Source organism: Hemitrygon akajei, chromosome 5 (assembly GCF_048418815.1).
Source record: "Hemitrygon akajei chromosome 5, sHemAka1.3, whole genome shotgun sequence".
NCBI lineage: Eukaryota > Metazoa > Chordata > Chondrichthyes > Myliobatiformes > Dasyatidae > Hemitrygon > Hemitrygon akajei.
The window spans coordinates 40,749,353-40,765,030 of NC_133128.1; the positions used below are offsets into that span (position 1 = coordinate 40,749,353).

General features: G+C 40.6%; 1 protein-coding gene across 1 annotated transcript in view; it reads right to left on the bottom strand.

Moving 5' to 3' along the window:
* The window catches only part of LOC140727203 (transmembrane protease serine 9-like), a 125,466-nt gene extending 110,688 nt beyond the window's left edge, over positions 1 to 14,778 (bottom strand). Inside the window, exons 1-3 of the mRNA XM_073044470.1 lie at positions 14,559 to 14,778; positions 8,756 to 8,886; positions 1,237 to 1,304 (exon numbers count right to left, since the gene is read on the bottom strand). Coding sequence (XP_072900571.1) covers positions 1,237 to 1,304; positions 8,756 to 8,886; positions 14,559 to 14,778 — 419 coding nt within the window. The remainder of the gene's footprint in view (positions 1 to 1,236; positions 1,305 to 8,755; positions 8,887 to 14,558) is intronic.
* Between the last annotated feature and the right edge of the window lie 900 nt (positions 14,779 to 15,678).

The window sequence follows — 15,678 nt, forward strand, 5'->3', positions numbered from 1 at the left end:
GATATGGAAACACTTGAATGGAAAATCCTACTAAGGGTGGTGGACACACCCTGTTCTTCATGGGTAAAGCTCCCCTACATCTACACCAAGCTTTGTTGCAGGAAAGCACCATCCATCATCAGGGAACCTCACCATCCAGGCCATGCTCTCATATCCCTAATGCCATCAGGAAGGTGGTACAGGAGCCTCAGGACTTACACCTCCAAATCAGAATAATTATTGCCCCTCAACCTTCAGTCATATATACCCAAGGGGAAAACTTCAATCAACTTCCCATTCATTGAAATGATCCCACAACCCTTGGACTCACATTCAGAGATTCCTCATCTCATGTTCTTCATATTTATTGTTCATTTATTATTATTATTTCTCTTTTTTTGCAGTTTGTTGCCTTTTTTACACTGGTTGAATGCCTAAGTTGGTGCAGCCTTTCATTGATTCTATTATGGTTATTATTCTATTATGAATTTATTTAGTATGCCAGCAAGAAAATGAATTTCAGGGTTGTAATTGGTGACATAAATGTACTTGGATAATAAATTTACTTTGAAATCCACAGATGCTTCTTGATATAATGAAAACTTTCACCATTTTCTATTTTCATTTTAGATATCCAACATCTGCAATTTTTTGATCTTCAATATGCTAAATAATTTATTTTATATGGAAACTTCCTACAGTGAAAAGTGAATTAGTTTTGAAATATTAATAAAGTATTAATAGCAACAGTGTAAAACGAACTCCAGATAACAGTTAAAGCATAGAATCTATTTTTATTATATAAACTGGCATAAACAAAGTAGATTTAGAATAACTTGTAAAAACATGTTTATCATAATACAGTGACTATATAGAAGAGATGTCAGAAAAATGTGATTCAACGTTCCAAATATCTAGCCTGGAACCTTCCCAACACCCAGCTATTGTTTAACAGATTATTGTAAACCATCTTTGAACTTCTCAATACCAGGAACAAAAGTTTAGAAAAGCATCTTGGTGATGGAAATATTCTATCAATGTTAACCCTAATCAGCCTCAAAGGAAACCAAGATCAACAATAGTGTTAGTGTCATTAAGAAAGCAATTTTCCTGTAACCTTCCATTTTCCAGAGGTACCTCTGTACCCACAGGCTTCACTCATTTTTATTTGAAAGACAGTAAGTCTAGGCAACTACATGCAAATTCCAGAATATTAGCCTTTGATCCTTCCTGAGGACACACATTGAAATACAATACCTTAAGACAGAAATGGTCGATTGCTTGTATAACTTGGAGAAAAGTGATTTTTGATAAACATTATTAATCTGGAAGAAAAGGAAAGTACAATCTTTAAGTGTAAAACAGAAACAAAGATTATACTTTTTAATTTAGGTATCTATGATGAAAAATTGCATCAAACATCAAAGCAGTTGTTCTATGCAATTTGTGACAAAGCTGTCAATCCCTAAATCAAACAAAACACAAAACTTTCATATTAAATGAGTAAAAGGTTAATTATAGAAACGCAATTGACTTGTGAGAGAGTAGATTACACTGACTTTTCAGAAATCCAGATACACTCACGTCACTGTGTACTCCTTGAAATAGTTTGCTATATTTTATCATTAATGTTCTGAGCGCAAGCTTGAAAACGGTACTGTTTAGTCATTCCAAACAGTAAAATGGGTTAATAGGTAAAACAGTTCAGTGCAGCCGACACACACTAATCCTTCCCTGGCAAGATAATGTGGGTTCAGATTTTGCATATTAATGGTGTAATTTTCATTGCATTAAATCTGATGGTGATGACAAAGGAGTGAGATAGATCAGCTGGTTAAGTGGTGGCACAATAACATCCTTGGCACTCAACACCAATAAGGCCAAGGAATTGATTCTGATCTTCAGGAATGGGAAGTTAGGAGAACACACACCAGTCTTCATTTAGGGGCCATCGGTAGAAAGGCTGACCAGATCCAGGTTCCCGGGTGTCAACATCTATAACCAACACGTTGATGCAATCTTGAAGAAGGCAAAACCAATGGCCCTACTTCTATAAGAGTATGAGAAGATTTGATAATGTGACCGAGGACTCTTACAAATTTCAATACATGTAAAATAGAAAGCATTCCTGATGGATTGTATCGCAGCCTGGTGTGGAGGCTCCAATGCACAGGAGGCTGCAGAAGATTGTTGACTCAGCCAAATCCTTCATGGCCACAACCTTCCCTTCCATTGAGGACATCTTCAAGTGGCTTGGTTTGCTTACATTTAAATTTGATTGAGATAAAAGGATGATAAAAAAGTTGGATCCAGTTCTTGCTTGCAAACTAAACTTATTTGTTAAAACGAGACAAGGTGGTGCCTCAAGGGGCAGCACCCAACACTAAGGCTGCTCCACATCTATGACATGCCTTCTTCTCATTACTACAATCAGGTACAGGAGCCTGAAGACCACACTCAAAGATTTAGGAAGAGCTTCTTCCCCTCTGCCTCAGATTCCTGAATGGCCCATGAACACTACCTCATCATTCCTTTTCTTTTTTGCACTATTTATTTATTTTTAATTCACAGTAATGTTTATACTTCTGCACTCTGCTGCTGCTACAAAACAACAACTTTCATGTCATTTTACTCGGTGATGATGAACCTGATTCTCATTCTGATTGTAATAGAAGCTTTCTGCATGGGTTACAATCATGTGAACCTGTAGAGTGTGCTCTGCTACAGGACACTTAGATTTCAGTAAGAGATTGGGAACTTGGACAAACTGACTAAATTTAAAAGGCATGCACCTTAAAATACATACAATGTGGAGGCTAAGTTTCATTCTTTAAAAAGTCTATTTGCTTCAAACCTGCTGTGTCCACGTTTGTCAACACCATAGAAGAAGCTATAAAGTAACTAAGCATGGAAACAGATTCATCAGTCCAATCATCTGTGTTGATCAAGATGCTCATCTAAGCTAGAACCATTTGCTCATGTTTGGCCCACATCCACCTGAACCTTTCCTATGTATGTTGTTGTTCAAGTGTAGTTTAAATGTTGTTATTGTACCTGCCTCAACCACTTTCTCTGGCACCTAATTCCATATACCATAAGACATAGAAGTAGAATTAGGCCATTTTGGCTTATTGAGTCTGCACCACTATTCAATCATGGCTGATCCTTTATTTTCCTTCTCCTCAACCCCATTTCCCAGCCTTCTCCCCATAACCTTTGATGCCATGTCCAATCAAGAACCTAACAATCTCTGCCTTAAGTACACCCAATGACCCGACCTCCACAGCTGCAAGTGGCAACAACTTCCACAAATTCACCACCCTCTGGCTAAAGAAATTTCTCCGCATCTCTGCCTTGAATGGATGCCCCTCTACCCTGAGGCTACGCCTTCTTGTCATAGACTCTCCCACCATGTGAAACACTCTTTCCACCTACTCTGTCCAGGCATTTCAACATTAAAAAGTTTTCATTAAGATCCCCCCTCGTCCTTCAGTGTGAAGATGTTGCCCCTCAGGACCTTTTTAAATTTTTGCCCTCTCACCTTAAATATATGGCCCCCTAGATTTTGGTTCCCCTTCCCTTGTAGAAAGTCTATGTGCATTCATCCAATCTAAACCTATTATGATTTAATTCATCACCATAAGATCATCCCTCGGTCTCCTATGTTCTGAAGAGTAAAGTGCTAGCCTGCCTATTCTCTCCATATAATTCATGCCCAGTCAACATTCTCATAAATCTTCTTTGCACACTTTCTTGCTTAATGGCATTGCTCCTATCACAGGGCAATCAAAATTACACAACACTGCAGGTTCAACCTCACTAGCGTCTTGTACAACTGCAACATAACTTCCCAAATCCTATACTCAGTGCCCTGAGTATCGAAGGCCAGTGTGCCAAATACTTCCTTCAGTACCCTGTCCACCCATGACACCACTTTCAGGGATCTATACATGTTTACCCCAAGGTTCATATGTTCTACAACAGTTCCCAGGTCCCTATAATTCACAGTGAAAGTCATCAAGCCAACTATGTATCCATTTAGCTAGCTCTCCCTGGATCTTGTGCAATTAACTTTCCGGACAAGCCTTTCAAGGAAGACTTTGTCAAAAGGGGCCTTTTGGAACCTTGTGTGAGGAAAGACAGGCAGATGATAGGGGGAAAATCTGCAGTCAGGGAAAAATCAGAAAGGGCGAGGAACACAGGACTGAAGGCATTACATTTAAAGATCACAATATACGGAATAAGGCAGATGTGCAGCTAGACATTGGTAGGTATGATGTGGACATTGCTAAGTCGTGGCTGAAATGAGATCGAAGTTGGGAGCTGAACATTCAAGGATACACATTATTTCAAAATTATTTCAAAAACAGGCAGGTAGGCAGAGGGGGTGGATTTGGTTCTGTTGATAAAAAATGAAATCAATTCATTAGAAAGAGGTAACATAGGATCAGAAGTTAAAGAGCCCTTGTGGGGAAAGTTAAGAAACTGCAAGGATAAAAAGACCCTGATGGATGATACATACAGGTCTCTGAACAGTAGTCAGGATGTGGGATACAAATTACAATGGGAGGTAGAAAAGTTTTGTGAAAAGGGTAATGTTACAATAGTCATGAGGGATTTCAATATGCTGCTAGATTGGGAAAATCAAGTTGGTGCTGGATCCTAAGAGAGAGAAATGGTAGAATGCCTATGAGATGGCTGTTTAAAGCAGTTTGTGGTTGAGCCCACTAGAGGAAAGGCAATTCTGGATTGGGTGTTATGTAATGAACCAAATATGAATAGGGAGCTTAAGGTAAAGTAACCCATAGAAGGCAGTGATCATTACCCTGCAATCTGAGATGGAGATGTAACAGTATTACAGTGGAGTAAAGGGAATTACAGAAGCATAAGAGAGGAGCTGGCCAGAGTAGATTGAAACGGGATGCTAGCAGTGATGAGAGAAAGTACAGCAATGGCTGGAGTTTCTGGGGACAATTCAAAGGCACAGAATAGATATGTCTCAAAGATGAAGTACTCTAAAGGGAAGATCATGTAACCACGTAACCTTAGCTGACCAGAGAAGTCAAAGACAGCATGAAGGCAAAAGGGAGGGCATTTAATATCACAAAAAATTAATGGGAAGTTCAAGGATTGGGAAGCTTTTGAAAAGCAACAGAAGGCATCTAAAAAAGAAGCCATAAGGAGAGAAAAGAAGTATGAAGGTAGCTAGCCAATAATATCAAAGAGGATGCCAAAAGTTTTTCAGATATATAAAGAGTAAAAGGGAGACAAGAGTGGAAAATGACACTGGAAGGGCAGAAATGAGGTTCAAAATTGTGGCAAATGAATTTAATATATTTTGCGTCAGTTTTCACTGGATGACCTTAGCAGTATGGCAGAAATTCAAGAGTGTTAGGGGCAGAAGTGAGTGTAGATGAAGGTGCATGGGAGGCTGAATGGTCTGAAGGTAGATAAATCACCTGGACCAGATCGACTATACCCCAGGGTTCTGAAGAGATAGTGAAGGCATTAATAATGACTTTCCAGAATCATTAGATTCTGGAATGGTTCCGGAGGACTGGAAAATTGCAAATGTCGTTCCACACTTTAAGGGGAGGACACAAAAGAAAGAAAACTACAAGCTAGCTACCTTTACCTCAGTGGTGGGGAAGATGTTGAAGTCCATTACTAAGGATGATGTTTCGGGGTACTTGAAAACACATGATAAAATAGGCCAACATCAGCATGGTTTCCTTAAGGGGAAATCTTGCCTGACAACTCATTTGGAATTCTATGAGGAAATGACAGTCAGGATAGGTAAAGAAGAGTCAGTTGATATTGGCTGCTGGTGACTAGAGGTGTTCCACAGGGATTAGTGTGGGGACTACTTCCTTTCACATTACGACTCAATGGTTTGGATGCTGGAATTGATGGCTTTGTGACTAGGTTTGCAGACAACAGGCAGAGGGGCAAGTAACATTGAGGAAGCAGGGAGTTTGCAGAAAGACAGATTAGGAGAATGGGCAAACAATTGGCAGATGGAATACAGCATAGGGAAGTGTATGATCATGCATTTTTGTTAGAAGTATAAAGGCGTAGACTATTTTCTAAATGGGGAGAAATTTCAAAAATCAGAGGTGCAAAGAGACTTGGGAGTACTTTTGCTTGATTCCGTAAAGGTTAAATTGGAGGCTGACTCAGTGGAAAGGAAGGGGAATGTAATGTTAGCCTTCATTTTGACTGGAATACAAGAATAAGGATAGGATGCTAAGGCTTTATAAGGCATTGTTCAGACTGCACATTTGGGCCCCTTATCCAAGAAAAGAGGTGCTGACATTGGAGAAGCTCCAGCGGAGGTTCATGAGGATTATTCCGGCAATGCAAAAGTTAATGAATGAGGATCATTTGAAGGCTCTTGGTCTGTACTCGCTGGGATTCAGAAGAATGAGGGGGATATTTCATTAAATCCTATTGAATATTGAATGACCTAGAAAATTGCTGTGGAGAGGTGTCCATTTAGAACAGAGATGGGGAGGAATTTCTTTAGCCCGAGAATAATGAGTTTGTGGAATTCATTGTGAATTGCCCTGCGGTTAGATAGGGTTAATTGGAGTTTTGGGGTTCTTGGGGCAGAGTGGCTCAAAGAACCTACCCTGCACTGTATCACTAAATAAGTAAATGAATAACTCTGTTTCTCCAGCAGTTTGTTTTTAACATAACCAGGTGTTGCCTGGCTTGGAATGTAGAGTATAAGCTACAAGAAGAAGTTGGGCAAAACTGGATTGTTATCTCTGGACTGAGAAGCAACCTGATGAAGGTATATAAAATTACTAGAATCATGAAGTGGGTAGATAGTCTGAATCATTTTCCAGAGAAAATGTCAATTACTAGAGGGTACAATTTTAATGTGAGAGGGAGAAGGTTTAAAGGAGATGTGCAAAGCAAGTTTATTTACAATGGGAGCAGTGGGAGACAGGTATGCCCTGCCAGGGAAGGTGGCAGAACAGATATAATAGCAACACTTAAGAATCATTTGTACAGACATGTGAAAATGCAGGAAATAGAGGAATATGGACCCTGAGTAGGAAGAAGGGATTAGGTTAGATTAGCATCATGATTAGCACAGGCATGTTGGGCCAAAGGTTTAGTCCTTAATGTGAGCCAGGATCCACACTGTAAATAGGCTGTGCAGCCAGAGACAAAGTGCAGAGCACAGCCGGGGCCAGGGTCCACACTGTGTAGACGGAGCTGGGACTGGGGGTCTGAAACAACAGGGATCAAGAGAATGATAGGTTTGCAGCTGGAGTCAGGGTGGTCAATGTTTTTGTATTTTCCACCTTTGTTTAAGTTCACTGGACTCAGCGTAAAATAAGGTGAAATAAATGTGTGTTTGGATATTAATGGGTGTTACACGCAATAGTCTAGAAAATATGCTCATATAGCTCCACCAAGGTGCTATGGTGTCATATTATTAGACCTTTATTATATTCAGTCATACCATTTATCTTAGGTATTGCATTATTTCAAGATACTTTACTGTTTTTGGGTCAAATTCCATTTCTTCGCATCGAGAGGTCCAAGAGATGAAATGGAATGTTACAAGGACACCCTCAAACTTTCTGTGAAAATACTTGGGATTGACATGTGAAGCTGACAAGGTGGAACAATGAAGGAAGTTGCCTGGCAGCATCTTCTTTGCGAGGAATCTTTCCACGTTGAATAAGCAATGAAACTGAAAGGAGAAAGCAAAGGGGGAAGGAACAACAAGCACAGTTCGTTCTTCCCCCAATCAACGTGTGTGATATCCATCTATGGGTTTTGTACGCCTAAGATTTGGCTCACAAGAATCTGCAGGATTCTAATTCAGGGTTAGGACATATGGAAAAAGAATCTTCATTCTCTACACACACAAAATGCTGGTGGAACGCAGCAGGCCAGGCAGCATCTATAGGAAGAAGCGCTGTCGACGTTTCAGGCCAGGACCCTTCGACAGAACTAACTGAAAGAAGAAATAGTAAGAGATTTGAAAGTGGGAGGGGGAGGGGGAGATCCGAAATGATAGGAGAAGACAGGAGGGGGAGGGATGAAGCTAAGAGCTGGAAAGGTGATTGGCAAAAGGGATACAGAGCTGGAGAAGGGAAAGGATCATGGGACGGGAGGCCTGGGGAGAAAGAAAGGGGGAGGGGAGCACCAGAGGGAGATGGAGACCAGGCAAGGAGTGATTGTGAGAGGGAAAGAGAGAGAAAAGAAGAAAAAAAGGGGAAAATAATAAATAGATTGATAGATAAATAAATAAATGATGGGGTAAGAAGAGGGGAGGCATTAATGGAAGTTAGAGAAATCAATGTTCATGCCATCAGGTTGGAGGCTACCTAGACAGAATATAAGGTGTTGTTCCTCCGACCTGAGTGTCGCTTCATCCTGACAGTAGAGGAGGCCATGGATAGACATATCAGAATTGGAATGGGACATGGAATTAAAATGTGTGGCCACTGGGAGATCCTGCTTTCGCTGCATTTTCTATGTGCTTCGCCAGGAGATTAAGAATGTCTGTTGAGTACCCACTGGACCCACCAATATGCCCCACCAATATGCCCCACCAATATGTAAAACAACATGTATTAACAGCAGAGTTTTAATCTAGCAATTGTATTTTGTATAAATTTGTATTCAAGTAAATAAGTTTGAATCAATAAATGTCAAAGAACTTGTTGTTTTGTGAAAACATGGCTTTTGTGGAAAATCGATTGTGATGTATTTGTTCACAAGTCAAAATAGTGACATTAAAGTTTCTTACCACTTGCTGAACTTTATCTGCCATGTGCAGAAATTCAGGGGAATCCTTTCTCCGATATTCAGGTATAAATTCAACATTAGCTATGCGGAATAATCCAGCAAAATATAAAGCACTGTTGTTTTGAGTTCTCACTGCTCAGTAGAAGAAACATTATATTTTAACACATTTTAATGAACACAAAAAAATATACTCCTTTGACACAAGCAACAATTACAAAAACATTCAATCTTTTTTTTAGAGCAAGTCAGCTACAGCTATTCAAATCCCATTGATGCTTTACAAGTTTGGCTAAATTTCTAGAGTATGGACTGGCAGTTACCAGAATTAGCAGACATTAATTTAAGTATTTCAATGAGGTCCAGTTGGCCGACAGGAACTCAAGTTCAATTGGAGTGCTCATTGTGCTTCCCAGTCCAATTTCATCTTGTGATCCAGCCAAATAAAAGTGAGATGAAGAACAGGCAGTTCCATAGAGCGTAAAACAGTACCGCACTGAACATGCCATTAGGCTGATAATATTGTGCTAATCTTGAGGCCAATTTATATAAATGTCCTTCTCCTGTGCATCATCCCTATCCCTCCATTCCCTTCATATTCATGTATCTAAAACCTTCATGAACTAGACCACTACTACCCCTGGTAACCTATTCCAGGCATCTAGCGCCTTCTGCATTAAAAAAAATTGCCACACACATCACCTTTAAACTTCATCCCTTTAGCCTTGTGTAATGCCCTGGTTAGTACTCTACATTGTGGCCGCAGCAATCTCGGTCCTAATTGGATGGCACACGTTCCTCATCATCCCTTATCTTCAACAATAACCCAAAAAGCTGAAAGCAGAACAGACTGCTCTTACAGAACTGCTAAATTAAATACCTACAGTATAGCAGTATAGACGTGAACCAAGGCATTACACTTATAAGCATGTTTTCTGGTGCTTGCTATTTCCACACTGGGGAAAGGTATCTGACTGTCTGCAACATCTACGTCTCCCATAATTTTAAGAATCTCTATCTGGTCTTCCCTCTGCCTCTGACACTCCAGGGAGAAAAACACAAACTTGTCCAACCTTTCCTGTAGCTCATACCCCCCAAACCAAGCAGTATTGAGAAATATACCTGACATAATCATTATATATACCTGAAACATAATCACTATGTACTAGCTATTTACTACACTATGTAATCACTATGTAATCACTTCTAGGTACTGAATATTACTATGTATTATTTTACTAGACTCATTTTGCTATGTATTGTTTTAACTAGATACTTTGTACTCTCTTAGCTGCATACTGTGGCAATTACAGAACACCTGTTTAACTAGCGCACTATTAGCTGAAATGTACTCCATGTATTACACTCAGCCTTTGTTTATTTAGAGATAACGGTGGCGGACAGGATGGTACGAGCAGGAATGTAATGTGAGGGAGGTTAAGGAGGCTGACTGAGAAACAACCTTGGCCAGGAATGAGGCCCAAGATGCGAACTGGAAAGAAATACTGGTGGCGCACCGAGAGCTAGGCAAGAGCGATTGATTAGTTAATGTATAGATGATATGCAATTAAAACTTGATTGGGTATGCTAATAAAACCGAAATGTAACTGAGATAAGAAATTACTATAAAGAATGCTGTACACCGGAGCTCGGGGGGCTTTCAGTGACAAGTTCATTGATTGCCTCAGCCTTTGTTTGCAAATAAAGGTTTAAACTTCTCGAAGAATTGTCTGCGTCTCCTGGTCATTTCAAGTAACCACGACAGCAGCAAGTTGATAAATGTCTTCTACACCCTCCCTACAGCCTCCACATCGTTCCCATAAGGGGGTGACCAGAAATGCACTAAATACTCCGTGCTGTCTGACTACAGTTTTATATAGCCACAGCATGAATTCTTTACTCTTCTATTTAATGTCTCTACCAGTGAAGGCAAGCATGCCATTCACTTTCTTTACCACCTTATCAACTTTCAGCAAACTATGGACCTAGACCCCAAGATCCCTCTGTACCTCAGTGCTATTAACAAGTCTACCAACGACTCTATACCTTCTCCTTTCATTTGACCTTCCAAAGTGCAACACCTGACACTGGCCTGGAATAAACTCTGTCTGCCACTTCTCTGTCCATATCTGTAAGATCATAAAACCATAAGACATAGTGCAGATAGGCCATTCAGCCCATTGAGCCTTAGAATCATAGAACCATAGAACACTACAGCACAGTACAGGCCCTTCAGCCCTCCATGTTGTGCTGACCCATATAATCCTTAAAAAAAAGTAGATGTAGAGCCTTCTCTGCCATTTTATCATGGCTGATCCATTTTCCTCTCAACTTCATTCTCCTGCCTCCTCCTCATAATCTTTCACACCCTGTCTTATCAGGAATCTATCAATGCCCGCCTTAAATCCAATGACCTGGCCGCCAACAAATTCCACAGACACACCACCCTCTAGCTAAAGAAATTTCTCCTCATCTCCATTCTAAATGGAATATCCTGTATTCTGAGGTTGTGCCTTCTAGTCCTAGATTCCCCCAACTATAGGAAACATCTTCTCCACATCCATTCTATCTAGGTTTTTTAATATTCGATAGGTTTCAATGAGATCCCTCTTCATTCTTCTGAATTACAACAAGTACAAGCCCAGAGCCATCAAATGCTCCTCATAAGATAAGCCTTTCATTCCTGGAATCATTTTTATGAACCTCATTTGAACCCTCTCCAATGTCAGCACATCCTTTCTTAGACAAGGGGCTCAAAATTACTCTCAATACTCCAAGTGAAGCCTCACAATGCCTTATAAAGTCTCAGCAATACATAATTGCTTTTATATTCTAGTCTTCTTAAAATAAATGTTAACATTGCATTTGCCTTCCACACCACCAACTCAGCTTGCAAATTAACCTTTAGGGAATCCTGCATGAGGACTCCCCTTTGCACCTTGGATTTTTGAATTTTTTTCCACATTGAGAAAATGGGGAACTTTTCCCCATTTATTTCTTCTATCAAATTGCATGACCATACACTTCCCGACACTGTATTCCATCTGGCACTCCTTTGCCCATTCTCCTAATCTGCCTAAGTCCTGCAGACTCTCTGCTTCCACATCATTACCTGCCTATCTTTCTATCTTCATATTGTCCACAAACTTGGCTACAACACCATCAATTCCGTCATCCAAATCATTAACACACAATGTAAAAAGAAGTGGTCCCGCACTGACCCCTGCAAAACGCCACTAGTCATTAGCAACTAATCATAAAATCCTCCCTTTATTCCCATTCTTTACCCCCTGCCAATCAGTCAATGCTCTATTCATGCTCTGTCTTTCCTATGATACCCTGGGTTCTTATGTTGTTTAGCAGCCTCATGTCAAAGGCCTTCTGAAAATCCAAATACATAACATCCCCTGATTCTTCTTTGTCTATTTTGCTTGTTATTTCTTCAAAAAATTAACTCATAACAGATCTATATCCCAATATCCTCTCTGATAGTCCTTCATACTGTCAGCAACTCCACCAATCAAGTGTGTCATCCTCAAACTTGCTAATCCACGCATTTACATTTTCATCCAAATCTGTGATACATATCACAAACAGAGGTCCTATCAGCGATCCTTGTGGATCATCAATGATCACAGACATCCAGCCAGAATAACAGCCTTCTGCCCCTGTTCTCTATCTTCTATTGGCAACCCCGTACCAAATCCACTTGCAATTCACCTGTGTGCCTTTATTTTCTGATAAAGACCTCATCTTCCTTATCTTCTGAATCGAATTACCTTATCAAATGCCTTACTATAGTCCATGTAGATAACATCTACTGCTTTATCCTCATCAAGATCCTTTGTCAGCTCCTCAGAAAACTTGATCACGCTTGTAAGGCATCACGTTACTAAACCATGCTGACTGTCCTCAAGATGACCCTGCCTTTCCAAATGCAAAGAAATTGTATCCCTTTGTATCCTCCACTAGCTTCCCTGCCACTGAGGTGGGGTCTATATATTGTAAATCACTGGCTTATAATTATCCCTATTCCCTATCCTGAACAAAAGTACAACTTCTGCTACTCTCCAATCCTTTAGGACTTCTTCTGCCTTCCCTGGGACACTGTATGAGTAACACTTGCTCTTGCCATGGCAGGCGCCATCTCCCTTGAACAAACTTCTTCAATGTAACTGCCTTCAAAATCAAGGGGTTCAGAAACAAGTGTTTAGGTAAAAGTCATTAAGCCACACAAACCAGTTCAGCTGTTTAAATACGTCTTGACTGATTCGTGAGGCAGCCCCTCATTAAACGTCCCAGTTCAATCAAAGATCTTTCTCAATTAATTTCACTCTGCCAGCAGATGAAATGATATCTGTACATCAACCTTATCAACTTGTTTAATCACCTTATGCACTTGAATTATTGTGTTTATGCTCAAGCGAATGTAAACCCACTCTGCAACCTCCTTATAATGTCTATTAGCCTGGTGTAATTCACAAGAAGATATACTAAGCTCACTGCAGGGTCTCCCATCACCCCAAATGTTGGCACGCAGATCTGAATGCAGTACTCCAACATAACCTTAACTTCATAGTCAATAGTATCCAAGTTCAGTAGGAGAGATTCTTTAAGGTTGTTACAGCTGGGGTTGGTAATGAGGGTAAGCTCCCACTATCTATTAAATGCTCCCAATAGCGTGCACCTCAAATAGTCTCTGACAACCAAGTCCAGCTCCTGGCCTTCACGTGTGGCTTAGCTACTTAGCCCAGTGGAACCTACTGACAGGGGAAGGGGCAAAGGCAGATTACTGCCACCTTAAAACCAGTTGCTTCGGGAAGATGAGCCCCTCAGCCATGGTTAGCAGCTCATCTAGAAGGAATACTCAGATCTCAAACCTCCGCTATCCACTCGTGGGGAAGGATTTGGGAGAAAACCCCGAGGGGAAAATCCAGAGCTGGAGTCCTACGTTGGCAATTCCTGCAACGTTGTTGGTAACAAACTGTATTGGTCTCCGCCATTCCTCTGGGTTCATCAGAGGCATGGAGATGGAGAGCTTGCTACATGGGCAACAGCTTGATCTACATATCGTACTGCCCAGGCTTGCGTATCTAGACAGCTAGGATGCAAAATCCATGGTTGACCCTAACCAATAGAGATCTCACTCACTCACTCCCTAAGAGAATTAGAATGAAGGGGAGAAAACCTATAAAGTATGGGGAAAGACTAGAGATCTGGGACAAATTCAATGGATCTTTGAAAGAGTTGGCACAGACTTAATGACCTTCCTCTAATAGTCGTCACCCATATTTTTATGAATCTATATTAATTTTATTGTATAATAAAACAGCAAATTAATTGATTACAACCTTTGGCTTGATCTGCACAAAGAAATATCAAGGAGGTGCTAGGGAAGATGCAGAATTTCAGTTTGGTTCATGAGAGGGTCTAACTCTTTGTACCTTCAAGAAATTTACTTGTAACCAAATTCAATTCCTGTAACAATAAGTCAATATTATAAAGGAGGACGAATATTGCTGAACCAGAGATGATAAATACAGAGGATCACAAACTTATAACTCATGATATTTAAGCTAACGTCCAGTTCTCAATTGAGCAGCTAAGCTTGAAAATTAATGCTTTCAATTGATTATATGCTTTAATCCACCATAGGTTTTAACTCAATCAAGGATATTTTGATGACCTTTGATTTAATTCAACATATTTGCTGTCAATAGAGAATTGGACCTGAGCAGCCTGCTAATTCACTACCATTCAGCGACTTAGTTTATTTTCCTTTGGATACAGATAAGTGAAATACTCACAAACAAAGACCCACAATAAAGTCCAAGTTATTATTACAATAACAAGAACCATCAGAGTAAGGAAGATTATTTTTTTGTTTATAAAGACACACTTGGTCATTTCACCAAACCGACATTTCCGTGATAATTTGGGCCTCTTATTTGCTTTTCGTGGACTTTTCTTCACAGGTACTCTTCCATCTACATTGGTCACGTAGACCGATATTTCAGACACCTGCATGTAGGACAGAAGAAAATTTGCACTGTGGTCACTGCCTTCCCAATTTAGAACTTCTAACATAGAAAAGTCACAATATATTTCACAAATGGATAATAAACCAAAGAACAATTATTTAGAATCACAAACAAGCGAAAATCTGTAGATGCCAGAAATCCGAGCGACGCACACAAAATGCTGGAGGAATTCAGCAGGCCAGGCAGCATCTGTGGAAAAGAGTAAACAGTTGACACTTTGAGTCAAGACCCTTCATCAGGACTGGAAAAAAAGATGAGAAATCAGAGTAAGAAAGCAGGGGCAGGGGAGGAAGAAGTACCAGGTGGTAGGTGATAGGAGGATCTGGAAAGTTGATTGGCAAAAGAGATAAAGGACTGGAGAAGGGGGAATTGGATAGGAGAGGGTAGAAAGGGAAGGAGGAGAGGAGCACCAGAGGGAGGAGATGAGGTGAGAGAGGGACACGGGATTGGAGAATCATGAAGGGCAGAGCAAATATTGGAAGATTGAGAAATCGATGTTCATGCCATCAGGTTGGAGGCTATACAGATGGAATACAAGGTGTTGCTCCTCCAATTTGAATGTGGCCTCATTGAGGAAGCAGAGGAGGCCACAGACTGACTGGTCGGAATGGGAATGGGAAGTGGAATTGAGATGGGTGGCCACTCGGAGATCCCCGTTTTCCCGGAGGACCGGGTGTAGGTGCTTGGTGGAGCGGTCTCCCAGTCTATGGCGGGTCTCGCCGATATACAGAAAACCACACCAGGAGCACCAGGTATAGTAGATGATCCCAACAGACTCACATGTGAAGTGTCACCTCCCAGGAAGGATTGTTTGGGGCCTTGAAAAGTAGTGAGGGAAGAGGTGTAGGTGCTGGTGTGACACTTGTTCTTCTTGTAAGGACAAGTT